At 45.7% G+C, this 19,244-nt stretch overlaps 1 protein-coding gene across 1 annotated transcript in view; it reads right to left on the reverse strand.

Moving 5' to 3' along the window:
* Positions 1-2,366: 2,366 nt before the first annotated feature.
* Positions 2,367-19,244, reverse strand: part of LOC138515493 (uncharacterized protein C4orf17 homolog) — a 698,631-nt gene continuing 681,753 nt past the window's right edge. Inside the window, exon 10 of the mRNA XM_069630308.1 lies at positions 2,367-2,790. Coding sequence (XP_069486409.1) covers positions 2,570-2,790 — 221 coding nt within the window. The 3' untranslated portion in view covers positions 2,367-2,569. The remainder of the gene's footprint in view (positions 2,791-19,244) is intronic.

Genomic DNA, 19,244 nt, shown 5'->3' on the forward strand with positions numbered 1-19,244 from the left:
ACTTCCTCGGATCACGTGCCATTCTGCCTATTGTTCATTAGTCAGCAGGCAGGGTGGCTTCAGGAGAGGCTCGTCCTTTTTTTTCGAGACTTCAGGACACGCAGATCAGCTTGGAGGACTCCATCCCCTGCTCCTACTACACGCTGCAAGTCTCAGTTGAGCTCTAAAACCGATACATCTGGCAAATATGACCCAAAATGACTATACTAGAGCACTAAAGTTACTGAAGTTTTCAGTTAAAAAATAAACTGCTCTTTGGTACCCAGGATTCCCAACCTGATGAAGGGGAAGTTTTACAGCATCTGAATCTATGAAAGATCCAGTGAAGGAGAATGGAGGGTTTGTGCTGCTCTTGTCACCCTAAATCAGAGGAAGGTGTTTGGCCAAGTTTTCCCTGAGTTCATGTGCTGTGACCTGAGGCCACTGGGGCTGGGTGACTTCTTCTGAGACATGTTGAGCATTATTTATAGAGACATCCTTACTAGTGCTATGGTTAACTGATGATAGACCACGACCTTCCCAGTGGAGTTAGGGGTCAGACAAAACTGTCAACCTCTTCTGTTTGTGTCATCCAGCTCCTGGCACAAACCTTAGACAGAACAGTGAATTTAGAGGAATCAAGGGGCTAGGAAGCACATGCAAAGGTGAATGGAAGTAGTTCCACTAGAAAGATGATGTCTTAGTCTTCTGGTGGCTCTGTGCTGTGTAGCTTTTGAGCTTAGCCTACTCTAAAGTTATATTTGACATTATTCTTTTGTATTGTTATAATGTGGACCTGGCAGCATTTTTGCAGAAAACATCCTTCCTTGTTTTGCTGTTTTGCTTGTTCTCTCCCACCATGTTTTCTGATGGTTGCATTTCTGGGCTCCTTTAATGGTCAATATGCTCTTATTGAATCTCCATCCCTACCCCCACACTCATGGTATGAGACATCCGCTCCATTCCTCATGCAGTTTAGATTTTGCGCTCTCCTCTCACTGCAGCCCAACACTGAGGTAAGACATTTTCTGTACACTGCCTTCCATGATCTCCCTGTTTCTTTTTATTGGGTGTATGGAGTGCTTAAACATATGCAAATGGCTAGACTGTGGAAATGGGGGCAGCCTCTCCATGGCCTCATAGAGAACTTCATCCGGATGGAGTACCTTTTCTGCTCTATATTTTTATGTGTACGTATGTGTTTTGCTTTGCACAACTGTTTTTATTTCTGTAAAATTGACACCCTGAGCACCGAAGTGTAAATTCATGACAAAATAAAGCCAGCAGGTGATAGATCACCTGTGAAATCGGGGTCCTAAACCTCTCGTTTTACTTAGTGTCACCGAACTATTAAAAGGTCTCAGCAAAGCAATACCCCATGGAAGTTGTATATTGGTGGGACTGTGAGAGGGTCCGTGGCAACACAGATTTGCTTTCATTCTGACAAGAATCCATCTAAGGACCATTAACCAATGTACCAATCTCGTAGAACAAGCCAACTTCTGCACAATGTCCTTCCTACGCCCCCTGTTTCTTTTTTAATAGGTGTTTGTAGTGCTTGAACATATGCAAAAGGCTGGACTGTTGGAAGGGGCAGGTCCTCTGCGTTGACCCACACAGACCCTCATCCGGATGACGTGCCAATTCTGCCCTAGATTTTTTTTTATTGTTCCTATCAATATTAAGGTGGGTGTTCAAATGTCAGCTGCAAAAATAAAAACAAATCTTCACATGTGTATTTTAGCAAAAACCTGACTTGTCAAGTATTGGGTGAATAATATGCGTGCTCCCTGGATGTGAGCAATCATGCTACGGTGTTCATGGCTATTTGCTGGTGCTATTTTGAATACAACCTTGAGGCTTGTGTCTGAAAGGCAAAGTAAGCAGAGATTGTGGAGGGAAGATTAAAAAGCAAAGGGGGCATAGACCTTCATGATAAAGAAAGTGTGTTCTGTAATCCATGATTTCCTTGCACAAAATGTCTGTTGAATGAAAGGCATCACGTGTAATTATGAAGATTTAACCTACTTTGATTTGTAAAACTACTTGGGTCAATAAAAAATAAAGAATAGCCTCATTCTGACTGTGCCATTCCGGTAACAACGGTGCCGGTAAGCCTACTGCCACCATTGTTACCGGACTGGCACAGTACAACTCTGCCAGTAGCATCAGCAGGGTTACCGCTGGACTTGTAATGAGGAAGCTTTATAACAGCTGAAGTAAAGCGTCCGGAGTATTCTGTTTTTAGGGAAAATGTCAATGATGTATAAGGTTGGTTTCTTTTCTAACTCGTCAAAAAATTGCCACTTCTCTAAATACGATTGAGTTTTTTAAATGGGTGGTCTTTGACGTTTTAACAGAATGAATACACTTTGTGAAAATCCACATATTATTTATATATTTATTTCTGGTCATTACTACAATTTGTGTCTTCTGGGCTTCGTTCATTTCGACGAGAATATTAGCAACATCCAATTATTTTCCTTGACTACATTTTAATGGCACGACAATACTGTCAAGGAAACAAATGACAATAGGCGTAATTCAGTGAGTTCTGATATAGCGGACACAAGTAATCAAAGGTTTAATTCTATTTGGTTTGCGTGGGCTCATCCTTTGAGCAGGGTTTCGCTACCGGCATGGCTGACTTGGTGTAGCGCAGGTGGACTGTTCCACCAGTCCCAGCCACGGGTTTCCGACTCTGCTCCTGAGTCCTCGGCCGGCTCAGGGGAGTCGCATGTCTGCTGGTGTCCGGGGCTGGTGTCGTGTGCCTCCACAGCGGCACATGCTGCCTTGCCTCTTTATCATTTTCTGAAAACACATAAATTATAAATTAAGGAGAGGGATTTTTTTCACATTTATATTTTTTTGCATGGTACCCATTTATACTCGATACTCCCACAACTCACACGATACGATCATATTTTACTGCACAAGAGTTTCCAAAAGCTAGCAGAGATGTTAAATGCTCTAAAATCCACCTGCTCGTAATATTGGAATTGCTGCTGCTCGATTATGTGACAAAAGGCAATTTAAAAGTGAAATTCTAGAGCAAGAAGGGGTATCTCACACATTATAGTGACTTTGCTCCATTTACATTCAATGCAAAACTGGTGGTGACACTCCTGGAGCAACATTTCATTAAGAAACAGGAAGGAAGGCCTACCCCAAAATACCCTGGAAATGAATTGGTAATTTTGTATTGCATATGGAGTGGTATTTTATTTGGAAACGTATTACTGCTTTTTAATAACCTCAAATAATACTTGTTTGTACTGAAGGAGATTATCTCTAGTTGGGGATCTGCAACTGTAATCTTTAGCTCTCCAGGTATAGGACTACTATTCCCATTAGCCCTAGCAAGCAAAGTCAATAGGGAGGTATTATGGTAGTGGTAGCCCAACATTTCTTGTGAGCTGCAGGTTGAAAACCCAATTAAATATGATGCAGTTAGACCTCGTTTGGAATTATGCTGGACTACAGTCAGTTTTTTCAGCAGGGTGTAACCAACTTAAGTGTGTTACTTATTATGAAATTGATCCTATTTGTACTCTTCCTCCTCACAGTATTGACTCATAAAGGCGATCAGCCTTCTGACAGAACCCTTCCCCAAAAATGTTTTTCTTTGTAGCACCTACCCCTCACATCCAGTGTATAAAGCACCTGATCTGACCCAGAATCCTCTGGTCCATAGCAAACGATTCAGATGAGCATACCACTGATGAAGGGAGAGAAGGCCGTCAGTACTGTATGAGGAAGTGTAGGACTAGTAGTAATGAAGATTATTGGAAAGTAATTGGAGAATTACATCTTGTCCCTCTTCCTCATGAGAATTATTAATCATGATGTATGTCAAAGATTAAAAGATCAGACTAGAGCAGAATGATACCCCAAATATTGGAAATTGGTCCAACTCCATGAAGGAGGGTAGGCGACTGCTAGGGGAGGAAAAGGTGAGTGAGGGCATAACCCTATAGACCAGTGCCCCTTTACTGAGGGGTCAATCTTCAAGTCTAATGGTGCAAAGGAACCACAAGTGTTTAGAAGACCGAGGTTATCAAGAGATCCATGTGAATGGAATACCGAAGGAGAGGTATTACTTGAGAAGGCATGACATTATAGAGGGACCCAGGGCCAATGCATCCTGACAGGCAAAAGTCATCAAAAACTGAGGAGCCAGCCCAAACACACTTGGACCCCTAAGATCATCGACAATTAACCCACAGGAGAGGAAAAAGAGCCCCAAGAATGGGCTGAACAAAGGTAAACATAGTTATGTTAATTTCAGTGCTGAAGCTGTGGTGGTATATTGAAGTTGTCAGTAGATGCAACACTTCAGTAGTTCAAATGAAGTGGAGTGCTGTGTGGACAAGGAGAATGTCCTCATGGTAAAATTTGGCAGAAGTGAATTAGTTGAAACAGAAGCTGCAGAACTAAGAAGTCATCCTGACAAATATACCTACTGTGCTTTCTAACCTAACTAAACAAATAATCATTATTAACCAAGACTTTTGTTCCATTAACATTCTGGAAGTGTATTTCTTGTTCAACTGTGCCAAGTCTTCTTGGATAAATGGAAGTAGTAAAAGAGCATTGTGGCTAAGAAAAGCATTGATGCAATTCTGAGGAAGTGGAAGGTTATTCCATGAGAAGAGGAACTTTTGTCATTGTTGGATCTTTGGTTGACAAATCTAAACCTTGATATTGATTTTTCAAGAACTGATCTGAGACTTTATCACTTAAGTGGACATCCTTATATTCTTTTTGATAAACATTGAAGAGGAATACACCTTGAATCCTAGGAAAGAGAGGTTCACCCAGGCTGCTAAAAGGTTACCAATATATTGTTAATGTCATTGTTGATGCTAATTGAATTGCCATATGTTTTCTTTTGTATTTGATGTTTAGTGTCAGTACCAGAACTCTTGTGTTTCCCTTAGTTTTGTTGAGCAAGGAAACCCACAGTAGAGTAGGGCAAGTGTGGTATTTTGATATTATTTCTGTTCTAATATAATGGCATATTTTGAACAAATATCAAACAGTTGTCCGCCTCGCATTGCTGACCCCTCACAATGGGGGACACATACTAAATGGGTATCCAGAGAAAACCCTCACTATCTCCCTGCAGAATGGGGACTACTACACATGTGTGCAACATATAAGTCATCCAGAATGACTTGGTGCATTAAAATGCATACAGTTGAATATCAATGTCTCAAGCCCAGAGGACCAGAAATCGCATCACACAGTAAACATTCCAATTTTTCAAACATGCAATTGCGAAGACCAAGATCATCACAAAGTGATAGCAACATTCTGCAGACCCTAATCCCCTGATGTACCTAGCCATTAGCATTGATGTGTAGCAAATTAAGTTTTTTTTCAATATAATGTAAGCTGGCTAAAAATTCCATAAAGCAATGCTATCTCAGAATACGTTAATCCACAACATTTTTTTACAGTAACCATCTGGCGTTGTTAAATGTTATTCAACTTGAATAGCTTGAAGGAGACAATGCTACAGTTAATGTTTAAGATCGGTACACATCCCAAACGAGGTAGCAGAAACTCTTAGTATACATACACTGCATCAGGTCAAAGAGGGTCAAAGAACCTGGTGCTCTCCATAAACCACACCAGCTAGATCTGGGGTCTACTGCAGTAAGAACCTGTAAGGTGTTCGGCAATTTATAAGCTGAAGAATGTGTGTACAATTTTTAGTGTGTAGTTGAACATTTGAAACTCATACTTAGAATTGGGGGATAAACAGAGTGGGTTAGAATTGTTTAGGCCATGAAAATAGTGACATAGCCGAAAGGTGCGCGAATATGGTTTGGCTCAGAAAAATTCAACAAAATTAACAAGCTGAACAGCAGTGCTTTGTGAATAAAAGATTCATAGCGAGCAGAGCAATGTAACAGAAGCGAGATGGTCCTTGAAAATAAACACGCTTTGTGCAGAGCAGCAAAGGGGAAGGAAGGTTAAAGTGAGAAATGCAACATCAATATGAAATTGTGCTAAGCGGAACACTGCTCAAAGGGCGCAGAGGGGGCGAAATGGGTGCTGGAAAGTTCTGGCACGTGACATGGCCAGAGGTGACACCACGAAAAAAAGGCAGGGAAATATATAAGAAATGTACAGAAACATATATAGTAGGCAGTGTTGGACAAAAACAAAGCAGGGGCGGCGTTTTGCATGGCTGGAGCTTTGGCGAGGATCGTCTGCTGGGCTGTCAATCAGTGTAGCCCGGAGTGGGAGATGCAGAGGGAGTTTGTTAAAGGCTGTGATTCGACTCTGGGGCAGTGTCCTGCGAAAGATGGGCTGAGGCATACCTAGCAGCAGGAAGGAGATTGTGAGCCAAGGACGAGACAGTCTTTCTGAAGACAGTATAAGAAAAGACTCAATTGCATGGTGTGTATAAATAGGCAGACAGATAAGCAGGACCCCTCTGCAGGGTAAATGGCAGGGTGTCAGAATGGACACGAAAGGCAACAGTTCCTTAATCTTTAAGGTACCAAAAGATTAATGGAGTAGCCTGAGTTGCAAGTCTTGGGTGGGGGCTTGTCCTTTTACGCAGATGGGGTCATAATTAGATGAGCCGTCCAATGATAAGTGAGAGAGGGAGAATATCAGTGCAATGGAACCTTAATGATTTATATTGTTTTAGTAACCATAAGGTTGAAAAACGCTTACATTTGAAATGCTGTGCTAACATAAAATGTGTTTTTGTACATGTGCCTTTTGATGAATGCTTCATTATGTTTGGTGTACATACTCGATAAGTGACATAATAAAATGGACCATCTCTTGCTTATTAGATAAAGTGATTAACTGTGAATAGGTGTCCTTGTCTTTATTGCGTCCAGTAAGTAAATGAGTGATCAGCAAAAGGGTACAATGTGAAGCCTGAAGATGCATAGCTAAGGTCTCGAGGAGTAATAAGAGTGGCAGAAAGGAAGAATCAGGCTATTGCTTCCTACAAAGCCCAACATCACCAATGAACTCTGCCACTGTCTGCATCAGGAGCAGCATTGGGCCCAGGAGTCTAGAAGGCCTCTGTACAATGCCCAAAATGTTCAATCTGGCCACGATAGGATATTGGGAAGGAAGCCTAACTTGGACAGGAGTGGTCCGATGACCAATCTATCACTGTAATTGTGCTTCCAGACATAGGTGCCCAAATGAAAAGGGGGCAAGAGTCAAATGCATGCATAGTTCGCGCTCTGAATAACTTGTGTACAAGCGTGATACAAATAAAATATCATATCATATCATATTATAGTTGCAAGCAACAGGGACAGGTACCTCACATTGTCCTGCACAAGTGATTACAGATTGTAGTGTTTGACTGTATAACCAACCGTACATGGCATACAGTGTGAGTGTTCCTGTAAAAGACCCTTGGTTCAAAAACTGTTTGAGGACCAAACTGTTTGCATTGCACTGAATGATCTTGTGTTGTATCAAGGACCTGAATCGGACTATGTTGAAAGTTGATTGATGGGCCCTTAACACAGAATCTACATAGGTAATGCTGCAGGTTGTGTTTAAACTGTATTTTATACTTTCATATCTGCCTGCAGATTCTTCTAGAAATGTCCACTAGATTTACTGTTATGACACTGCAAATGGACGGGTAGCCTCAATTCGTAGTTTCTTGATGAAATTAGTGTGGGTCCTTCTGCCACCATACTGACTAAGCAGCATACATGCTATCAGACATCTTCTATCTCTGTGGACTCACAACTCCCTTCCCTAGGTCAAATGGGAGGATGGAACCCATTCTGGGTCATATGGAGGAAATGTGATGGTTGGTCAATGACAGATAATGCTGACAGCCACACTGGATAGCATGTGTTATTACTGGCCTTACCCTCTGATGTGAAGGGAGTGCAGCTTGCCCAGTAATCCCAATTCAGTTTAGTTTATATAACAGGCCCAACTACACACCCAGCTTTCTTTGTTTCTTGGGGTTGAGGCTTCGGCGAGCGTGAGGCTCATCTGGCAACTACTATGACATCAATATACTGGTGGCAGGCACATTCACTGAGCTAGACGTACAGGAGGAAAGCACTGGTAAGGGGCATCTGTTCTTCACCTATGTTAGGTGTGGGCAAAAGAGGGTTGTGAGACAGAGAAGACCATAACATTTTACAAGTTTTCTTAAATAAAGGAAGGTCAGTTTGCACACTGTAACATTTCTGATTTACGGAATAAGTAGTACTTAATTGGATGACAGGATAAAACATCCTAAAAATATAGTGTCCCACTAATTGCATGTTCTGGGATCACCAGAGGATGCATCAAGATGTACCTCAAATTTTGTGGTGCTCCCTCTGTGTATAAAGCTTGTAATGATGGCCGTGCTTGCTCCAGCGTTATCAACCTCGAGTTGGGGTGGGACAGGTACCCGTCCCTGGCAGGAGGCAATACTGGGGCAAGGTGAGGCTGCCCTTGTCCTCTTTCCTGTTGAGATGGATAGTGCAGGTTCTTATTTGAATACAGCTCCGTTCTCAGTTCCCACATGGAGGAGGATCATTCGCATTTTAATGTGCATATATACATGCAACACTTACTAGCTCGCAGATGGAAAAATACACCAATGAAGTGTGAGTCAGTGCTTGCATGTCCAGTGATCCTCGAGGGAGAGTCATTATGCAATGTTTTCACTATGCTTCGCTCTCTCTGAGTGTCATGGTCCTAGTGTAGTGGACCAGTTTTCCCGACACTGTTTACCATTGATGCAGGTTAATCCCTCTTTATTGAAAGCTGCATGTTTAGGTAGAGCCTCTGGGCACCTTTAGGGCTCCCCAAAGCTGCAAACCCAAAGGCCCCTCTATATACTTACCAGTCTTGGCCCCTCCCAACCCAACCTGTGTCCAAACCCGGCAAAGAATGGGGGAAGATCAGTAGACCAGTAGCATTTAGCTAGAGGTAACTCAGGTGCCCCACCAGCAAACTTGTGCTTTGCTGGTGCGATAAGATGCCGGTTAATGGAATCACCAGCATGTTATTACCGCAATGGCAAATCTGTAATGAGGTCCACTGTCTACACCTCACAAGGGGATCGGTCAAATCTGAGGGGCGGAGTACACCATGAGACACTTGAGGGTGGGTTGACCAATGGGAGAGGGCTTCAAAAGCAACAAAGTGAACCTAAAGCCACTGGCCAATGGGGATGAAGAAATCCAGTTGACCTGGACATTAGGTCAATGTTAGAGGTATTGTACTGGTCTGGTCATGACGGAAAGTTTGAGCCAATAGGGCTAACAAATGTATGGCTTTCTGCAAGGGATTATTAGCATCAACCAATAAGATTGCATTTGTTTTTTCATATGTCTTGAAGCAATGCCCGCTCTTTCCTCATGACTCTCTCATATATATACCGCCATTTAATGATGATGCATTGAATGAAGCTTGTCTTTCTTTACCCTGGCCAAAATTGCTTATAAGAAAATGTGTTTCTCTTGCAAATTTGCTCCTTGGATTGATTTTGTTCTTGTTTCGGGTTTTGGGCCTACCTTACATTGTGGTTATCCTGCAATGTGATTCTAGCCCCCCGCCACTGAGTAACAGGGGCTCCCCTGCCGCATAGCCTGGCTGCAGTGCCTACCTGCACAGACAAGTACCTGTGCACACATTGAAGAGGGCGAGCAGGCATCTGGGTTAACTGAAGGCCTGCCTAATCGCTGGAGTTGGGCGCTGCTTCCAACTGTGCTGGCCTTTGAGGGAGACACTGCATCGGAGAACCACGGAACAACACCGGGAACGTGAGTGCTCCTTTGCGGGAACAACAAATGGCGATATGATTGAGAAGAGTGTGGTGAAGTTAACCACGTATTGTGCATTTTTTCTTTTTGAGTAGAATAGAGAAAGAAGGGCTCCCGCAGAGGGGAGAAGTGACATCACAATAGTAGTAATATAGAGGCAAAGTGAAGTGGCAATCCCCTCTAAGAAGAAGGAAGGCAGTGCTGCCTAGTGAAAAGGTGAGAAGAATGGACAACACGTACTAGAGTCGTGAAAAATAAATGAGGAGGTTGAGGACGCACACAATGCTGATAGGAAGGGGATAAGGCACCTGTGCAGACCACGCCCCACCCCTCTCAGAGCATAGCCATAACCTGGCATAGTCATAGATGCCTGCACCATCGACTACCCTGCCCATACCCAGAACATACCCACTCCGATCTGCAGCAGGGTATACAAATTCCCAGCATGGGCCCACAAGAGACCCCCAAATCAAACGCATCAGGGATCACAAAAACAAAACATGAGGCCCACTCATAATGGAGATAGAGAACAGAGCACGCAAGGACCTCAAAGCTGCATTACAGAAGGCAGAGGAGGAACTGGAAAGAGAAATATGGGCAAACACAGGGGGATGGCAGTGTCCGGCAAAAGATACAGATACATGGAAGGTGGGACAGATACCCCTCAAAATGGGCAGCACAGTCGTTACAGATGTCAAAATCAAGATAGATGAGCATGTCCCTGTTGCGAAGGGAAATCAGGAGAGCAGGCTGAGCAGGGAAGGAAGGTGCCAGAGCATAGACTGTGCTACTGTCTTCTCCGAAGGAGAGGAGGAGCCGGAGGAACATGAGTGGGAGACAGATGAGGAACAGAGAGAAATGATGCAGTGGAGCACGCAGCTTAGACCACGACCCAGGCAGATGGCAGTAGCAAAGCGGAAGAATGGAGGGAGTTGACCTCAGATGAAGAAGACAGGGAGGCAGTTTCCCCTGTTACAGGAGGGAATAAGGAGGGCACATGATGTGTTCTGGCCCCATATGGATAGAAAAAAATGTAATCAAGGCATTTCCCTCACTTACCATGGGAGCGGGTAAATGGAAATATGCCCTGGAGAAGCAAACAGCAGTAGTTATGTTAGCAGTGGGAGTTGCGAAGAGCTTGCTTGCTTCAATAGTAGGAGAACAGACCAATATGATTTGGGAACAGGTGGGATCCCTGGGGTATGACTAGAATGCGACACACACGATGGTGCTCCGTGACAAACATGTTCGAAAGGTGCATATGCTATGCAAGCAAAAAAAGGAAATTGTACTAACCTGTACCGGATAGACAGCCTGAGGAAAGTGAGGATACCCCTAATGACTCTGAGCCCCCTCCCCGTCTCTGTAGTAATGGGAAGAGGAAACAGAGACCCAAGAAAACCCTGTGCGGAAGAAAACCCTGATAGAGTGTAGTCTTCGTAGAAGGATGGATTCTGGATGCGTAGAGACGTCTGGTGACGTCTGGTGTACAGCGTCAGACTACAGGGAGGACAAAGTGATCAGCAGACAGAACAAAAGTCAGCAGACAGATAAAATGAAATTCCTAGGGCCTCATCACGAGTGGCGCGGTAAAAACTGGGTCATTACTGGCATGGAGGTAAGAGCATGTCCGTTTTTTCTGACGCAGAATTAAACATGCTTGCGAACACTCTTGCTGCACATGCCGATATCATTAAAGATCAGAACCTGAAGCGTGAGGTGCAACAGCGCAAGAAGGACATCTGGCAGGAGGTAGCCCACAAGGTGTCCGCTGTTGGAACCACCCCACGGACAGTGCGGGATTGCAAGAAGAGGTGGGATGACCTCCACCTCAGGGTCTGCAATATCCTTGCAAGCGACAGGAGGGAGGCCATGGCTACAGGCGCGGGTCCCCACAATCCTGCCAAACTGACCACCTGGGAGGAGATGGCAAGCAACTTCATTAATCTGGAGTCCATAGAGGGATTTGGGGAGATGGAGACGGGTGCGGCAACATCAGCAGATGGAGGTGAGTGACCCTGCATATCCCTGTAGGGGAAACAATGACATAGCACAAGTGATGTGGAAGAGAGTCTAGGTAAGGCAATGCATGTCCCAACACACACATCAACATATTCTTGTCCAGATGGAGGCCCAAACCCTGCCACACTGAAATGCATGCTGAGTGCCAATCCCATTACCAACACATAGCCAACACACACAGACCTTGCCCATGTAAGACATCACAAAAACCCCAATACAACGGCATGCCACCTGCCATGCAGCAAATGCCAAAATGCCCCCTCATTCTACCCTGTGTGACACACCAGTAAGACATGAATGTATGATAAATGAAATACTCCACCGTACCATAGAATGCATCTGGCATGTAACACCATCACTGATGCCCTGCATCTCTTCTACCCCCCCAGGCACCGATGGAGAAGATGCCAGCCAGGATACCACCACAAGGGCATCCACCTCCCGGCCACAGAAAACAGCAACCGACACCACCACCTCCAGGGCAGCCTCGTGTCATGATGCCCGCTCCCGGGGAGCCGGTTCAAGCCCTGCGTCCCCGAAAGCGGACATCCAGTCCCCAAGGAAGGACCCAGCAACCCCATATAGGGGCCCTTTGGACAGTGTCCTGGCGCCTATGGCGCCAGGCTCATAAAAGACATCAGTCCTGGCGCCATAGGCGCCAGGCTCATTATGGGAGTGCTTGGGTGCACTTACCTGATGCAGACCATGCTGCAGGATCCCGGCCTCCTTGAGGCCTGAAAGGAACTACTTTACCTGTGGGACTAATTTACCATCTGGGCGTGGTCGGGGAAGGATACATACCTGATTGGAGGAAGGATACATACCTGGAACCTCTTCCAAGGCTATTTAAACCCCACCCGAACAGCCACACGTGCTTCGCGTTGTTCTGCATCTAGCAGCTGGATGCTCACTGTGTCTGCTCCTGCATCTTGACTTCTGCCACGCCTGCCAGCATCCTGAATCACCTGCAAAGGGAGAGAAGAAGAGAACAGAAGAAGAAAAAGTCCTTACCTGCTAAAACCGCATCCCGGAGACATCTCGCCGACAATCCTGAAAAGGAAGACTTTTATTTAAAAGCTCATCACGTCGATCGCTGCAGCGCCGCATTCCACTCACCTTTACAGGGCGCCTCCATGTTCAGCAGCGATCATCCGGATTCGCAGTCACGCCCCAGCGCCTAGGAAGAAAAAGACCAGAACAAAAGGTGAGAGAGAGAAGGGAATAAGGAAAGCTAAATCTCCATGTTAAGACTTACCTGCTGATTCATTCCCTCTCCATTTCGGGTCCGCGCCGCATCCTGTCATTTCCGGACCCCGGCCCCTAAGGGGAAAAAGAGACATCAGCGTTAATGAGCGAATGAAAAGACATTACCAAAAAACGCTAATTAAAGACTTACCTGATTTCTACAAGGATTTCCCTTTTCATTTCGGGTCGGTGCCTGTTCCCCGGCATTCCGTACCCCGGCCCCTATGGGGAAAAAGACACTAGCATTAGTACATTAATGCATGGACACAAGGGGAACCTCTTATCAAAAAACTTACTTGGAAGCCAAGCAAGTTTGGTTTTCACTAATCCGAAAATCCAGTGAAGTAACTGGATACCAACGCGCCCCTGCATCAGAAGCAGGATGGAGAGCTCGTCCTTCCAGACCCTAAGAAGGACACTTCTGCGAGCCAGACAAGCCAGATTTGGGGGCCCGGTCCAGTCCGTCTTCCGAACCCTGCGCATCACCTTAGAAGAGGTCACAGCAGCACGAACCAGGCCAGCGCCTCCGTGGGAGTCAGGTGAGTGTTACAGAATGCGAAGCCTTCCTACAAATTCCCACCCAGGCGCTATGGAAAGTTCTGAGACTGATCAGTTGGCCCAATTACTGGGGGAATTACGGGCCAAAGTACATGCCGCTCGTCAAGAGACTAATGCCCTCAGGAGGGAATTAATAATATCAAAGGAAAGAACTGATGACCTGGCCAGACAGCTTTTGCAAGGTCAAGCTGGGCAAACTCCTCTACCCGGTTCCGGAGGGAACCCCGCTCCTGTGGTTTCCAGTAACCCTGTGCAGATTAATCTACCTGGAAACATGCCGCTGGCCCCACCCGAACGCTTTGCTGGGGACCCCAAACGATTCGCCGTATTCATGAATCAGTGTCGTTTGCACTTCCTATGCAGACCTGGGGCCTTCCCTAATGATCAGACCAAGGTAGCCTTTGTATTGTCATATCTCAGCGGCTGCGCTGCCGATTGGTCAGTTCCACTGGTTACTCAAGATGACCTGATTCTCTGTGATTTTCAAAGGTTTCAAGCAAGCATGGAAAGGTTATTTGCTCGACGCTCTCAGGGGCAGGCTCTGGATGACGAACTTCTATCCCTGTGACAGGGCAATCAGGACCTCCTATCCTATATTGCAACCTTTAATAGACTAATTGTGAAAACGGGATGGCCAGAGGATAAAAGAGTCACGTTGTTTTATCGAGGCCTACGCGGAGAACTTAAAGATGTCTTGGCCCAAGTTGTAAATCCGCCCCAAGAATGCACAGAGTATATAGACTTAGCGGTCAAACTGGATCACAGACTTCAAAACAGAAAAGCAGATCGGTCCAGGTTTGAGACCCGGGTGTTGGTCAAGACCCATGCTAATCCCAAGGGAGTTGATGTCTCTGAGCCTATGCAAATTGGAGGGGTTAAAGGACCCTTAACTCAAAAGGAACGTGAAAGGAGGCGGCAGTTAAAATTATGTCTTTATTGTGGGAATTCTGGACACTTTCTACGAGATTGCCCGGCAAAACTGCCCCGAAAGGCGGTAGGAGCCGCTGATAAAAACCATGAAGACTCTGTTTCGGGAAACGACTCCGCCCGACAAGTGTAGGGGTCCGATTGCCGAGCTTGAAAACTAACTCTCAGACCTCGCATTTCATTGTGCCAATGGTTCTCGTAGATCCAGAACAGCCTAAGCGGTTGCATGCAATAAAGGCATACATCGATAGTGGGGCTATTGGAAACTATGTGGATCGTGAATTGGTCTCTAGGATTAACCTCCCTTTCCGTCCTAAAACCAGCAAAGACGTCATCACCACAGTCGATGGAACTGAAATTGCCTCTGGACCGGTAACACATTCCACTACTGAGGTGACTCTTATTGGTCCCGAGGGCCATCGGGAGGGTGTTGTGTTTGATGTAATCAAAGCTCCACAGTTTCAGGTTATTCTTGGAATCCCTTGGTTAGAGACACATAATCCTCGAATTGATTGGCGAGCTAAGAGAATAACCTTCCCGGATTGTACACAAACCTGCTACCCAGTAAACCTGAAGATTAATCTAGCATCTGTAACCTCAGCCTCCATGCAACTACCTCCGGAATACAAAGACTTTCAGGACGTCTTCCAAAAGGAACAGGCCAACACGTTACCTCCTCACAGATCGTACAATTGCCAAATCGATCTGGTGCCCGGTGCACAACCCGCTTGTAGCAGGATTTATGCCCTTACCGAACCTGAGAATCTGCATTTGAGACAATATTTGGATCAATACCTAGCTAATGGTTTTATTCACCCGTCAAAATCCCCGGCATCCTTGGCTTTGTTCTTCGTGCCCAAAAAAGAAGGCGACCTTAGAACTTGTATCGATTACCACGCATTGAACCAGATAACGGTTAAAAACCGTTATCCTCTGCTTCTGATCCCTGAACTCCTTGACAAGGTGAAGGACGCTTGCATATACACCAAGTTAGATCTCCGGGGGGCTTATCATCTGGTACGAGTTAAAGAAGGCGACGAATGGAAAACTGCCTTCCGTACTAAATACGGATTATTCGAGTACCAAATGATGCCTTTCGGATTGTGTAACGCGCCGGCTGCCTTCCAATACTTCATGAATGATGTCCTTCGGGAACTCATCGATGTTTGTGTTGTCGTATATATCGATGACATTCTGGTGTACTCCTCTTCGGAATCTGATCACAGAAAACACGACAGGGCAGTACTTGAAAAACTGCGCCAACACAAACTATTTGCTAAATTGGAGAAATGTGTTTTCCATACCACATAAGTCGAGTTTCTAGGTTTCATCCTGACACCCAAAGGAGTCCGAATGGACTCAAGAAAAGTGGATGCCATCCTCAAATGGCCATCACCTAGCTCTGTAAAAGGGGTTCAAAGCATGCTCAGCTTTGCCAATTTCTATTGCAGGTTTATCCCGGAATTTGCACGAGTGGTACAACCCATTACTGCATTCTTGAGGAAAAATAAACGTTTTGAATGGTCTGAAGAAGCCGAGCAGGCCTTTCAGGATTTAAAAGTTAAGTTTACCTCCGCACCTATATTGAAACACCCGCGTCCAGATCTCCCTTATGTCGTCGAGACTGACGCATCCAGCCTAGCCATGGGAGCTGTCCTGTCCCAAAGAGATCCCGAAACCAACCAACTGCATCCCGTAGCATTTTGGTCCAGAAAATTCTCGGCACCCGAGGTTAATTATGCAATCACGGACAAAGAACTGTTAGCCATTAAGTCCGCTTTTAAAGCCTGGCGGCATTATCTGCTTGGTGCTCGACATACCATCACAGTGATCACTGATCACCGGAATTTACAGTATTTGAAAGCCGCCAAGGCTCAGTCATCACGGCAGCTCCGATGGGCTTTGTTTTTCGCTGAATTTGATTTCGTGATTACCTATCGACCTGGCTGCAAGAATGGCAAAGCAGACGCCTTATCCGGAATTGGAATGGGAGAATCTGATACAAACTCAGAACCAGTACCAATAATTCCCGAACAGAGGATTCTAGGCATGACTTTGTTACAGACGCTTGAAGACATTCAAGCCAGAGTGAAACAACTCCTGGATCCTACAACCTTACAGGATTGGATACAAAAGGGATCAGACTTTACCATAGATAATGGTTTACCTTATTTCCAAGGACGCTTATTCCTGCCACATAAGGAATTACACGAACTAGTTATTTCCGGTTATCATGATACATTAATAGAGGGACACCCCGGTATTGCCAAGACAGAGGAAAAGGTGAAACGACAATTTTGGTGGCCCTCTTGGCGAAAAGATGTTAAATCTTTTGTGATGTCCTGTAGTGTTTGCGCCCAAAATAAAAGTCAAAAGAAAAGACCAGCCGGTCTCCTTCAACCTCTAGACATACCGCCAGCACCCTGGCACACCCTATCAATGGATTTTATTACGGACCTGCCTCCTTGTTCGGGGTACAATACTATTCTGGTAATTGTGGATTTGTTTTCCAAAATGACCCACTTTATTCCTTTGAAAGGTTTACCTTCAGCTTCTGTCCTAGCCAAAGAATTCCTCGAAAATATTGTTCGGCTACATGGATTCCCATCTATACTAATCTCTGACCGGGGAAGCCAATTCATTGCCCACTTCTGGCGCAAATGTTGTCAAATGGCGCATATCGACGTAAGATTATCGACCAGTCACCACCCTCAGACCGATGGTCAGACCGAGAGGACAAATCAGACCCTTGAGCAGTACTTACGGTGTATGTTACAGCAATCTGAAAGCAACTGGAAAGACATTCTTTGGATAGCCGAATACGCATATAATAATTCGGTACACTCTGGAACTGGCCACAGTCCTTTTTATACTTTGTTTGGGCATCACCCTCGAACCTCAAACCTTGACTCACCTCAGAACCTCGGAATGCCTGCAGTAGAACATCTGCATTCAACAATTACCCAAGCCTTTAAAGAGGCAACTACACATTTACAACAAGCCAAGAGAAAATACAAGGAGAATGCTGATTTACATCGGAGTGAAGCACCTCCGTATCAGATTGGGGATCAAGTGTGGTTAGCTACCAGACATTTACCACTCAAAGGGCCTCGAACTTTTAACCCAAAATATCTGGGACCTTATTCTATTACGGCAATAATTAACCCAGTGGCTGTTAAACTTGATTTACCAGCTAGTATGCTAATTCACCCTGTTTTTCATGTGTCACTTCTGAAACCAGTGGTACCCGGAACCCGACTACTGAAACCTCCAGAACCTATTCTAATAGATGGGGAGCCCGAATTCGAAGTGAAGAACATTTTAGACTCAAAAATGTTTAGGTCAAAACTGTTCTACCTAATTGATTGGAAGGGGTACGGACCTCAGGAGAGGTCGTGGGAACCCAGCGACCATGTGCATGCACCTCGATTAGTCAGGAAATTCCACCGACTCTTCCCAGACAAACCAAAACCCCCGGAGGGAACAACCTTGGGAGGGGCCTTCGGGGGGAGTGCTGTCATGATGCCCGCTCCCGGGGAGCCGGTTCAAGCCCTGCGTCCCCGAAAGCGGACATCCAGTCCCCAAGGAAGGACCCAGCAACCCCATATAGGGGCCATTTGGACAGTGTCCTGGCGCCTATGGCGCCAGGCTCATAAAAGACATCAGTCCTGGCGCCATAGGCGCCAGGCTCATTATGGGAGTGCTTGGGTGCACTTACTTGATGCAGACCATGCTGCAGGATCCCGGCCTCCTTGAGGCCTGAAAGGAACTACTTTACCTGTGGGACTAATTTACCATCCGGGCGTGGTCGGGGAAGGATACATATCTGATTGGAGGAAGGATACATACCTGGAACTTCTTCTAAGGCTATTTAAACCCCACCCGAACAGCCACACGTGCTTCGCGTTGTTCTGCATCTAGCAGCTGGACGCTCACCGTGTCTGCTCCTGCATCTTGACTTCTACCACGCCTGCCAGCATCCTGAATCACCTGCAAAGGAAGAGAAGAAGAGAACAGAAGAAGGAAAAGTCCTTACCTGCTAAAACCGCATCCCGGAGACATCTCGCCGACAATCCTGAAAAGGAAGACTTTTATTTAAAAGCTCATCGCGTCGATCGCTGCAGCGCCGCATTCCACTCACCTTTACAGGGCGCCTCCATGTTCAGCAGCGATCATCCGGATTCGCAGTCACGCCCCAGCGCCTAGGAAGAAAAAGACCAGAACAAAAGGTGAGAGAGAGAAGGGAATAAGGAAAGCTAAATCTCCATGTTAAGACTTACCTGCTGATTCATTCCCTCTCCATTTCGGGTCCGCGCCGCATCCTGGCATTTCCGGACCCCGGCCCCTAAGGGGAAAAAGAGACATCAGCGTTAATGAGAGAATGAAAAGACATTACCAAAAAACGCTAATTAAAGACTTACCTGATTTCTACAAGGATTTCCCTTTTCATCTCGGGTCGGTGCCTGTTCCCCGGCATTCCGTACCCCGGCCCCTATGGGGAAAAAGACACTGGGCCTCATTACGACTCAGGCGGTAAGGGTTTTACGGCGGCGTAAACAGCGCCGACCCTTACCGCCTGATTCCGAGGTCCCTTAGCGCCATGGAGGTTTTAACACCCGCTTCTAGCAGGTGTTAAAATCCATGGCGCTAAGGGACCTTGATGTTAATTACGCCACCGTAATTTACGGTGGCGTAATTAACGCCTTCCCCACTCCCATTATGCCCTATGGGGCAAAATGGGAA

The sequence above is a fragment of the Ambystoma mexicanum genome, chromosome 6q (genome assembly GCF_040938575.1).
Source record: "Ambystoma mexicanum isolate Mex_15411 chromosome 6q, UKY_AmexF1_1, whole genome shotgun sequence".
In the NCBI taxonomy this organism is placed as follows: domain Eukaryota; kingdom Metazoa; phylum Chordata; class Amphibia; order Caudata; family Ambystomatidae; genus Ambystoma; species Ambystoma mexicanum.